The sequence below is a fragment of the Amblyomma maculatum genome, chromosome 1, assembly GCF_055883805.1.
Source record: "Amblyomma maculatum isolate TAMU_Amacu chromosome 1, ASM5588380v1, whole genome shotgun sequence".
Lineage (NCBI taxonomy): Eukaryota > Metazoa > Arthropoda > Arachnida > Ixodida > Ixodidae > Amblyomma > Amblyomma maculatum.
The window spans coordinates 171080582-171093299 of NC_139344.1; the positions used below are offsets into that span (position 1 = coordinate 171080582).

The 12718-nt window shown below is 41.2% G+C and overlaps 1 protein-coding gene across 1 annotated transcript in view; it reads right to left on the minus strand.

Moving 5' to 3' along the window:
- Positions 1-12718, minus strand: part of Nmdmc (NAD-dependent methylenetetrahydrofolate dehydrogenase) — a 40953-nt gene that overhangs the window by 16088 nt on the left and 12147 nt on the right. The window contains exons 4-5 of the mRNA XM_084589580.1: positions 10088-10183; positions 5871-6089 (exon numbers count right to left, since the gene is read on the minus strand). Coding sequence (XP_084445706.1) covers positions 5871-6089; positions 10088-10183 — 315 coding nt within the window. The remainder of the gene's footprint in view (positions 1-5870; positions 6090-10087; positions 10184-12718) is intronic.

Consider the following 12718-nt stretch of genomic DNA (forward strand, 5'->3'; position numbering starts at 1 on the left):
TAAGCACTTATCTCCGTATGAGGCACAGAATACTTCATCTTTGTTCTTTATTTCATGAACAATGGAAAAATGGTAGGCTGTATAAAAAAAAAAAAAAAAAAAAAAGATCAGTAGACCTAAGTTTACCGGCTTGGGTTATGGATGAGCAGAAACTGTTACAGCCCTGGTTTAGCCACACAGGTCTATGACCTGCTGTGAAACCACTCTCAGGCTGAGCATTCCTCTACTCTCACCGTAACCTCCTCCTTTTAACAGTAGCCACCCCCTGGGTTTTTCCCATGGCAACTGCTTTCCAGCTGCGCATTCCTCTGCTCTCATCGTAAAATCCCAAGCCACTATAGACAATACGTTGCCATCCATCTTCTCTTTGGCCTCTTGCGCACTTTCCCTTCACCTCACCTCATCTAAAGGTGAAGAGGGCAATTTCTATCTCTCTGCTTTTCCACTTGTCTGCCGTGGCAGGCAGTAATTAAATTAATTCATTAAGTAACTGAGGTCAGGCGGCTGATGCTGTAGGTTCCATGGTAGAATGCAAGCCTGTATGGCTAAACCAAGCCCATAACAGCTTTCACTCTACACCTGTCATGACCTACCATCATGACTAATGACATCATGACCACATCATGAAACACAACACAAGGATGCTATTTATGTGTGTGTATAGTAGTAAGCACTCCAACTTTAACAAGACATGTTGCTGAGCTAGTTGGTATCAATACAATGAAGACATAAAAGTATGTTGTCTTTTTTTCCAGCACATACGTAGAGATAAACAGTGTATAAGAAAAAGGCAAATGTCACCCAATTTGTTTCCTAATTCATATGAGGCAAGCAGGAACAAGCATGCACATGTGTACTCCCGTAAAAGCAGAGAATAATATAATACTGCCACTTCATTCCATATATTAAAAAAATATGTCACTAATAAGTCATGCTTGTTTCCTTGGTATGATATGCTTCAAAGAGTGCCTATGTCATCAAGTCTTCATTACCCACGGCGATGCAATATGCATGCAATGTAACATGTGCCTATGTATGCAGTTTGTGCCCTTGGGCCTGCTTAGAGATGCACCACACATTCTGACCCATGTAGACCTCCCAAAAGATGACAGTGCCGCATACAACCCTCCAGTAGCTCCTATTAATGAGCAGTCTCAAGCAATTCTTGTGGCTTCTGATACATGGACTTGCATTAGCAATACTCAAAGAGCAAAATAAACCGTTTCTTAATTTTTTTCAACTAAGTTATTTCACTCACTCACATTGCTTTGAATGTTTAGGGTCAAGTTGTAGCATTTCGATTCTCTGCTTTGAATGAAATCCACATGTCTACTTACACCTGCTCAGTTCCAAAAATAAACTAGTCACATGCAACATCTGTCCTGGTTTGCCTCTAATTATACCTACTGTGTAAAAATTGTATTGCATAGTATAAAGGGTTTAACGTCCCAAAGTGACATGAGCGATGGGGAATGCCATGAAGGGCTCTGGGATGCCAGTGGAGGGCTCTGCAATAATTTGGACTACCTAGGGATCTTCAGCATGCATTAACATCACGCATTTCACCTCCATCAAAAAGTGGCAGCCGTGGCTGAGATTGAATCCACGTCCTTGGGCTCAGCAGTGTAACAAATTTATGCTCTTATATCTCTGTTTTGTGCACCTCCAATTGACAAGTTCTTGGTAAGTGGGCACACCAGTCAGCTACCACCTGCGAAACACAACCACATTTCATGCAGACTTACTGCCAATATCAAAAGCAGTGCTAGTGAACATTCTCAAAATCAGATTGCATGCCGGAACACATAACCCATGTAACTAATAATGAAGATGATCATTAGTTTCTCAAAGTTGCGATCGTCATAGTTTTTGCTCTCAACTAGTGTTATGTTTCCTCATTCTATACTCTAACTAGACTCTTGCAGTACCTAAGTGGCGATCAGCTGCTGAGCATTAGGAGAATGGAACGAATGTCGCCATGGGAGTCCCATTTTGTATGAGCTAAAGTACAAGAAACCTGAGTGCTACGTGATGTCAATGCATGTTAATCCTTTACTGCCCAGTGTTTCTCAGGAGCAACAGCTGAAGGGGCTATCTTTTTCTCATATATACACTGTTTTGACCTTTCTGTTGCCACTACTGTATGACAAGGGCTTATGATTTTCATAACATGAAAAACAAATAGCTACTTCCACTTTCTTTTTTGCTCGAAAGATGCAGTGAATGCAGTCGGTTGACCAGCCATTACACACTGACTGCAAAAGCAAGCGAATAGTGAATGCCAGCATGACAGCGAGCGTTGTACAGCCCCAAATATCTTAATTCAATCGGTTCAGAAGAGATTACAGATCTACATATTGCGTCTACATTATCCAATAGTAGTTGGTGAATGCGTGATCAAGCAGAAAAATTTTGGTGTTCCTCAAGAGAAACACCTCATTGTGCAGTTAGAAATAAAGCTCATTTCTCCCTTCCTCCTTCTACTCCCTCCTCAACCCCTTCCTCATTGTACAGTTCTGGAGAACATGTTAAGTGAGACGAATATGCACTGTAACTATTATTACTTCATTTGAATTTGCCTCTTCATGGCACACACACAAAAAAAGACCGGAACTGTTCATACCACACTGGAAATGAAAACATTACAAATTGCAAATTGTGGGCTTTAACTTTCTGAAGTGATACATATGCTATAAGGGACACCATATCTAAGGGATCCAAACTAATTTAACCACCTAGGGTTATTTAATATGCACCGGCACTGCACAGAAAATGAACACATTTTCCCATTTCGCCTCTGCTGAAATGCGACCATCGCAGCTGGGATCAAACCCAGCTTCTCTGAGAAGCTCAGTAGCCAAGCATCCTAACTAAAGAAATATATGTAGTTTGCTGGCATTTTTGTTCATCTGAAGGACTACTGGCTTTTTTCAATGTCATGCTAACATAAAAAGAAATGGTGCATTTATATACGACTGTATTTTAGTGTTTCATTCCAACTCATGTGTCATGTTATTTGTTTAACACATGCTTGTGCTTTTGATGGTGTTTGACATTGTCCTTTTTACATTTACTATGGTACTAACATGAGCAAATGCAACAGACAACACCCCATACAAATTTTAAACCATGCTGTAGTGTATGAAGATGCCCCACCTGGTGTCGAGACCCGTACAGTGCATCAGCCTCGACACCTCACCGTCCGGTGGCGCTCTCACAGAGTGTAGCATGGATCGAAACTTGAAGGGGAGGTCTCTTACTTCTGCTAATCACAGTACATATACCTGCATGTACCTCATTCTGTAAAATCGTAGGCTACACGACAATACCTACGCATCTGTCTTCTGTGTTATTTCCATCTCGTATCTATAATGTAGAGCTTGCAGCTTCAGCATAATGCAGGCTCTCAAATAATTTGCGCGAGAGTGAACAAAAAGAACAGTTTGCTATCACAAAATACACACAGCAAAATGGCAGTGCACAAATCTGAGGAGTACACAAAACTTTTTATGAATGTGCTGATGAGGTGCACTTGCCTTTCCAATACGGGCACTTTGAGTGTTTGCCTGCCCTGTCAAATCTATTGTTACAGACTGCATAGTTATAAAGCTAAGAAGACTTATCCTGAAAGCTCTCAAAACCTGCAAGCACATGTGTACACCATCGAGCACAGATTTTTCAGCTTATATCTCGGTGCTTACCATCAAGACACATTATTTGCAGCGCTATGCTCTCCACATTATTTGCTTCCTTTGCTATAGTCTTCCCAACTGAAATGTATTTTCATGGTTTTGTTTTGTGCTTAGGCAACTCATTCATAAGCTTACAAAACTATGCTTGAAATCAACTTCACTATGGTAATAATGTTAGCCTGGTAGGCTTGTTTTTGCTTTCTCATTTATCAAGATTTACGAGAAGTGATGTTTTTTACTGCAAGCATAATGTCACATCTACTTTAGCAGTTTTCACATGTTAGCTAATGTTCATTCCCAATGCCAACAACACTGACGCCAACAACATTAAATTTTTTGGAGACCGGGGCCTTTAGCGGGCCCTTTGCCGCCTTAAAATGTATATACCATGCACTAAACAATTCCGAAGCATTATACGCCTGCAACAGGAGATGTGCTTAGCCATTCTTCAATCTCCTGTCTCCGTCTACATTGTTCTCTTTGCTACATATCCCAAAATTTAACTAGTGCAGTAAGGGAGGTGGCTCCAGATCTGCCAAGTTCGAAGTCTATCCACCTGCTGTAAGAACCCGCATATAATACAGACCCGAATATGTAATACGAGGTGTAATTTCTGGATAGCGAAAATGGAAAAAAAAAGTTTTGATCTGTGTATAATGCAAATGAGGAAATATCAGCAAAATTATTTACTTGTACTACATTTCGTGGTTTCCCCATAAACTGCACGCGCTCTGCGCTTTCGCCTCCAATGCAACCCTTCACCAGGTGTCGAATAGTGCCAGGCATCTTCATGTGCCGGCGGTGGCCCGACATGCCGACACACTTCATCGGAGAATTTCATGCACCGTGAGGAGAAGAGCAACTCACACACATTCGTGCGGGCAATCGTGGAAGCCATATGGCTCTCCAGCTGTTCTAACACCAGTAGGCCGCTTCCAGCTCGGTCGCGAGACGACAGCACACAAGCAGCCGACCATCATGCGCCGTGCCCGCGCTTGTTCGTGTCTAGTATCGCAAGCAGGCCCGTGGTGTATGCTCCTAGGAAATGTTCTCCGGTTCGGGCATGATCATCGTTTTTGTCCGATATGTGTATCGTCTGCCGAGAGTCCTTTGATAGAGAAATCTTTCTGTATCGGTGCCTCTAAACGTGGTCGGTGTCCTGCATTTCTCAAAAGCGCTACCGATGCGCTCCTTTGGATTACCGCTCAAGTATCCGCGATTCAGTTGTAGGGCATGGCCAGCATGGCTGGAGAGCCCCGTGAGAGACCCCTTGCAACGTGTCGAGTGATCCTTTCGCTATCCCTGCATTGTGCAAGGTACGATTGACCTCTTCCGGTTGCACGTGCGTCACGAGTCCCGTGGAAGTGAGCACCACGTGGTCAGCGTGGTGAAACCGAAACCATTGACACAGTCACCCGACGCCACCACTAGATAGCGCCTACTGTTGCTGGAGGCCTGGTGCTGATAGCGCTGATTAATAATGAAGCCGAGAGTGTGAATTCAGGCTGAATTTGAATTATATACGGATCTATATTATATGAGGCGGAACAGAAATCTGATGTTATGAAATCGGGAAAAAAACTTATTATATGCGGGTGAAATTTCAAGGTATGTTGTGGTTGTAATGAAACCTATACACTACAATAGTAACGCAGTGCACAGAAAAGTTAGTTGCACTGAAAGAGATGGAAGAGATTCCAAGTTGTTAAACAAAGCACAAGTGACCAACTTCATGGCTCACTCAGCTAGCTTGATGAGTATTAAAGTGACTTTAGTATCAGTGAAATCTCATAACTCATTTGCCTTTTTGTGGCAACACTGTGCTAATCACCCACACTATATGTACATAGCTCTGCAAGCTAGTGCAGGTGTACTAACAGCAGGAAAAGCAAACTGACCATAAAAGTGAATTTGAAGTTTTAGTGGTAGCTTATCTAGCACTGAAGTCATAAAGTACAGAGCGTGACAAGTACAGTCTACAATGCTTAGCATCTATTGACAGAGCAATCACTGCAATGACAGGCTTCAAGAAAGAACATTTAAGTTCAGCTTACAGGGTTCATTTACATTTCCTGTCATTTCAACACTACTTCTCATACTGTATTCAGGTAAAAGAACAAAAATATCATTTGGCATGCCCGTAAAACTGTCCCCTGAAACAATACGGCATGCTGTTACCTTCAAAGTCAACATCTCCGACCAGCCTTGTCTTGCCTGACAACTTGTCTTGCACCCTTGTAATGCCCACGTCGATCACGCAGGCCCCATCCTTGACCATGTCAGCAGTTATAAGTCCTGGTACACCAGTGGCTGTGATGACTATGTCTGCCATCTTGGACAGTGCCTTTAAATCAGATGGATGAGTACGGCTATGGCAGCTTGACACTGTGGCATTGCCTGGATATAGTGACGAAAAAATGGTCAAGGACGATTACCCCAGCACAGTCATTAGCACAGAAGAAAGCAAAAAACAAAAAGAAATGGCGACTCTACAATGCAGTGCAACAAAGATCAGAAGGGTGATAATGACGAAAACTTACAGTGTGCACAAGAACAAATACAGAGAAAAAAACAAGTGTGTATTTCTGTGTCTTTGTCCCTACTCTGCATGCTGCCAATTTTGACCATGAACAGCAACAAACTAGACCGAGTTGCTACCTATTACAGCTAAACTTGTGGTGCCATGGGCCCTCTTAAATCTGTGCCTTTGGATCTTTTCGTACTATACTCGGTGCCATCTCTCTCTACCATGCTTACATGCCAAACAATATTAGTGGCGTGTTCTTCACTATCCTTGTTCTAGTGAATGCTGTGAATTTTCATATCAAGCTCTAAGCTATTGCCAACTTGCCAGATGAGCTAACCTGAACAGGCAGCTTACGGCCAAATTATGAGAGCACTTTGCACATGTTGCATGTCGAATGATCCCTCATGCCTATTTTGACCTCTGCTAGAGCATTCTATCTCTAACACTGCTTCTGTTGCCTTACAGGCAGTTAGAGGATTCATAACCACTTCTTAGTGGTTGTGAGGCATTACCTGAGAAGTTTGTTACCACAAAAGGAAAAAAAAAAAAAAAAAAAAAAAAAAAAAACTGCCTGCAAAGACTGATTTAGATTAGAATTATAGTGACTGCACTGAAGCAGTCTTGAAGCACTTCTATAAGCTATGCCCTCTCCAAGATGGATTTTCTTGCTTGCCAGAGTGAGCAGTGCCCGCAAGGGAAACTACGCTTTCTCTTACTTTTTAGGCAAAGGTGTTCATCGACATTGGGAGTCTACATTAGCCACATGTTACGTCGAACCATGTTCTGCACAACAGCTAAAAGCACTGCCATTGAGGCAGCTGTATGGACGCTAACGTCTCGCCTGCCTGAGCCTGCTGTCGTCCTGATGAATTTGAAATTCGCCCTTACAGATTAGAGCCTAGGTTGCCCTCTGAAGAACTGTTTCACAGCTATCTGTACTTAGTGAATGATCTGCACAGCAGATGCCTCTCTGTACATGGGTGTACTGGGCAACAAGGTAGCATACAGCCTTGCCTATGAAATGCTGTCTGGGAATCCATAATGAGAAGTCCCTCAAGATGTCAAGAGCTTTTTCAAAGAAACTGCGGTCAGCCATTTATGTTCCCTGTGGTGTCTATTCAACCAACCATGTGTCACCGACTAAATAGACCTCAAGCTACTTTACTACACCACATTCACACAAATTATGCTCCTACCCTAGCGTAGATATGTATATGTATAAGATCTGCATGTCATAGCCTTCACTGTGTTGTCCATGTGGTGTGTGCAGGGACGTAGAACATTATTGTATGTGCTGACAAGACTGCAATGCGAAAAAATGTGTCCTACCTGCTTCCCATGTGGAAACAAGTCTTATACAGGAAGGAGGCTTCCTGCCTTCTAAAATTCCTTTGAGGCTCTGATCTAAATTAAAGAGCCAGCAACAGTTGACGACTACTACAAAGGACTGTGTGAGTGGCAACATAGACCTGCAAGGTCAGAGATTTGTGCCTAAAATTGTGGACCTCAATTAACATTTAATTCCGATTTTGTTCGGTTTACAGGTTAACGTGACAAAGTTGTCGTAACTCAGGCTATGAGGGGTGCTACAGTTGGTAGCAGAGGATAATTTTAACCACCTGGGTTTATTAAAAGTGCACTGACATCGCACAGTACATGAGCGCCTTGAGTTTTGCATCCACCGAAATGCGGCTGCCGTGGCTAGGATCAAGGTGCTGCTACAAAGAAACAACAACCTGCAGAACAATTGCAAGACTATTTCCATTAGTAGTTAGCAATAACCTGAATCTCTCAGCATACTCCAGTGGAGATGTGCCCATATCTGTTGCCTGGATATGGCAGATTAAAATGGTGCATAGTCTAGTGCCATGCTATATGAGGCACAATTATCATGACACGAATGCAAAGCTTGGTAGTGTTTGACACAGATTCAGGATGCGCTTTCAGCAGAGAACATGTATGAAAACATTATGTACTGATATCACACATTCATACTGGCACGACATTTTTATGAGTATTGCTTATCAGCTATGCAAGTGGCAGTCGGCAGATCACATGTTCATCGCCTTATAAAAGATGATCATTAAAGAACTGTTCTTTTCCACTCTGGTGTCCACCTGATCCACTACAGAATATTCTCAACAAACTGTAACACAAAAAGAAACAAGTAAATAAAAGAAGCAATACTATGTTGCAATACACAAGCCACAAAAAATAAGAAGAGAAAACATAAAAAGGTTTCGCCTCAACTTTCTTATAGTAGAGAAGGAGCGACAGACATAAGGAAATGGATTACCAATGCGCACTGTTCTTAAGTACTCAGGAGTCAATCATATCCCTTTAGAGGATGCCTTCTGCTTGCATTTCCAATTCACTTCCACCAAGTTGTGAGAAATGGTACAGAAAGTGAAGCTAAATCACTTGTTTTGTCACACTTGAAAAGGAATGCTGCAGTTTCCAGAATGAGCATGGCTGCAAAGTACTAGTTTTACAAGTGCCAGTGCAGTTTTCAGCAGTCCATAATTTAGGTTAAAAGAAATGAATGCTGAATAAAATGAAGAATGTTTATTATAAGTGCACAACTTTAACTAGCCAAACTGAAAGGCAAAATAAAGATGAAAACAATATTAATGGCAGGTGTAGTAGCACTTCAAAACATCAGTTGCAAAACAAAGACACAAGCGAAGGAACCTGAGAAAGCCATGAAGAAAAGTGAACCTCTAAAGTTGTCAGCATTTGAAGTAAGCAAAATTCTACAGAAAGACAATTTTGAATGCTTGTTTTGGCAGTTGGATATTGAAAAAAAAAAAAGAAGCAGATAAAGAAGTTTCATACTCAGTAAGGTACAAAGTGATCTCAGATTTCATAGCTGGACGAAGAATCTCACAGCAGGTTGTCCATGTACTCAAATTACGCTATGCTTGCTACATTGTGCCATGTAAAGTTTGCTTATTACAATGATTTTATCAGTTCCTGAAGGTTGACCGAAATACAGCATAACAAAAAATTCAAGCTTTGGCATACTTCCGGAATGCGTGTACAACAGGAGCTTTTGCATGGCACAGTGAAAGTCTTGTTTTCTCAGTTACTGACTATGCCGCCATGTGCCACACAAGCAGAGCCATTCAGGACATTACAATATTCAATTCTGTAGTCAAATGAACACGTGTTAACCTCTCTTGGGTGTCAGATTTATAAAATGCACAACAGTTACATGTCCTACACAATTCATGACAACAGTGCATGTTATGCAGCCAGTCGCATTACTTTCTTGAGCTAAATTGAGCTGCAAAACTCATAAACATCTTTGCAATTTTCATGACAAGTTCAACTAATTAAAAAATGCTCAGTAACGAGTTATAAGATGCAGCTGAGAGCTAAAATAAACTACCAAGAATGGCAGCAGCCTAACAAACTGGCTTTGTGATACTGCAATTTTTAATCAAGGTGAGCAGTAAACAAAAAGAATGCATGACATGCTATGTGTTATTAGCAGACACATGTTGAAGCCGTATCATAATGACAATTGTTTTCCCATTTTGGTTTTACTGACCAAAAGATAACATAGCGTCCTGTACATAAAAATCAGTATAATAATCTCTGCCCTACACTGGAAGCTCCTGCGATCTTGCACAGAAGTTTTTTTCTCTGTAGCATGTGACTTTTCACTATCAGCAGTGGAAACAGCTCCAATATATGGGATGACTTCAGTGCAGTGGTCCTCACACACCTTTATATCCTTTTCATACTGGATGTTTTCGTGTACAAAATAGATTCTGAAGCCACTGAACAGTTTAGAGAGCAGGTAATGTACACTACATATATTACGTAATAATTCTCCATGTTGAAGAAGGTTGCTGAAATTTACCATATTCTCTTGTTGAACCAAGCATAATTGAGATCGGTAGCCCAACTATTGTTGAACGGCCACAGACAAGAACATGCTTGCCATAGGTGCTGACACCTGTCAAAAAATGAAAAACACAGTGTTAGAATATGCTGACTAGCACACATAAACGGACGACAACTAATGAAGCAAAACCAGCAGAGTATAGGATACCTGAGAAACGTTCCATGCAAGAGGAAGTCAATGCACGCGCATATGAACACTAGAAAAAGTATATGCTGCGAGCCAGCAGCCTCAGGGTAAATAAAGAGCAACCTTGACTATGTCAGGCATATCCAAGTTATTCGTTTTTCAACATTAAACACATGCAGTTCTCATGGCACTTCTTTCGTCCATCCTCCCGTCACCTAGTAAAGTCAAACCTGAACCCCACCTTAGTCAAGAAGTCTAGAAAAATATGAATTGCCTATATCCAGAACATCAGGAATTATAATGCACAAAACCAAAGCATCTTCAGCTGGTAATGAGAATGTGTTTGGTAGTATGCAAGCTATGGGAAAATCTAAATGTGCTTGTCCTTTGGCTGCATAGTTTTTCAGTCACATATCTTTCTTCTTTCTTTAATCCCCTTCTTTTCTTTTATTTAACCTCTTGACATGCATAGTGAGTAACAGAGGCTTTCTTTTCCTGCCCCATGCCATGGCTTTTCAGACACCGATTTGGCCCCTCGACGAACTAAGCGTGGTCCTCCCTTCAACGCCAGCTGGTTATGTACTTCGGCTTGGGCAGCCAAGACACCCTATGCCATATGTGCATGTGCCTCATCTGTCTTGGACTGTTCAAAGAACAGGCTCCACTTTAAAACTATCACACTGAAATATAACTCCACTATAAAATCACCAAAGCTTCAATGGACTTGGCAACATGCAAGCAGTGAGGTGCTCTAACGGCATTTGTCTTTCTGCCATGCAGGTAACAAACTGTCATTGTCTTTCGACTATGTTTCAGTTACTGAGACCTTCTCCTGCTGTTAGGCCCATTACATTCTTGTTGCATTGTCAACAGCTGTGCTTGCATGCCATTAAAATTGCATCAGTAGGCCATACACTCAAATCCTGGCCTTTTTGGCCAGGATATAATACTCTAAAGCAGTTGCAAGCCAGACAGTAAGACATTATTTACCAGTTAAAATCTATCCAATCCACTTAAGTAGACCAAGAAAAAAAATTGATACATTTAAAAACTATAACAGACTGACATAGACTGCATAGCACAAATGAAGACCCAAATCAAAGGTATTGTAACTGCCCCAAATGACTGTGTGGCCCTAGTTATGGTGCTGACTATCCATGTAGACAATGCAGAAAACAAGTTGTGTTGTAATAATAATAAGTGGTTGAAAGATGCTCAGAATGAAATGTGGTATGATTAAGAGAAAATAACCAACCTCTGCAAACAAACTGACAGTTAGATGTGTAGCCGCACAACACTGAGCAGGTGCACACACTAGGCATTTTTCAAAAAGTAAGACGTGACCGATTATTGTCCAATTCAATTATTTTGATGACAAATAGATTCTATTCCTGGCCAAGCAACTCAGAATCACTGATAACGGCACTGCTGAGAACTTCTCACCTAGTGTTCTTCTAGCCCAGAAACATCTCACTGAATTTAGAAAGGTTCAAAAAGCCACTTCGAAGTGAACTCTAGTTCAAATTTGATTTCAGTAAACTGATGCAGCACAGTGACAGAATGCAAACCTTAGCAATCAGTTCAGATGCCTTCTAAAAGCACATCACTGATATGGTGCCCTCTTTAGAACTTCTATGCAGAGATGGATGCAGCATAGTTTCAAAGATTTGTCTGACCTCATTTCTTCAAGTACATGCAACATTCTCCTATTAACTTAAACATCAGTGATTCTGGGACCTTGTATGAATAATATAACATTACCATTTCTCTAAAAGACAGATGATAACTCCCACAATGGTGGTGTACTTATCGCTATCAATCGCCTACCACACTGCATCTACTGCACCTATCATTCCTATTAGAAATGATTTGGTCACAACCATGCACTCATTGGAGTCTGTTATCTGATGAACACTGACATATCTTTCCTACATCACTTTCACGGAGCTCTGAACAAACTTGCAAAGACGTACTGAAACACTCCAGTTCTACTTTTCAGTCTTTTTAACTTTCCCTGAATCAACTGGTCTGACCTCGTGCCCACATTGTCAAAAAGTAACATTTCTAGCTAGTTAGTCAATACAGCTCATCACACTAGCAACAGGCACCAATGAGCACTCCAACATTCTAGACCCTATCTTAACTGCATTTTGAAACCTCTGCAATTGCACATTACAAGGCCTCAGTGATCACATGACAGTACATGCTACCTTCAGTTGCAATTTGTTTAAAATTAAAAAAGTCGGGAAGAAACTTATACCTTACGACCTGGAAAAGCACTTTAGTATAACTAATGAATAAACACTTTTGAGAATTTCGCCTCAAGTTTACGGTACAGCTCAACCATATAAAACTAGCACCTCTCCAAAGTAGAGGTCCAGTGACTAATTTGACTTTACATTCCAACTATTACAGTCACTGAATGCATGCAATTGCCCTGTGTTAATGTGATTTTAAAGC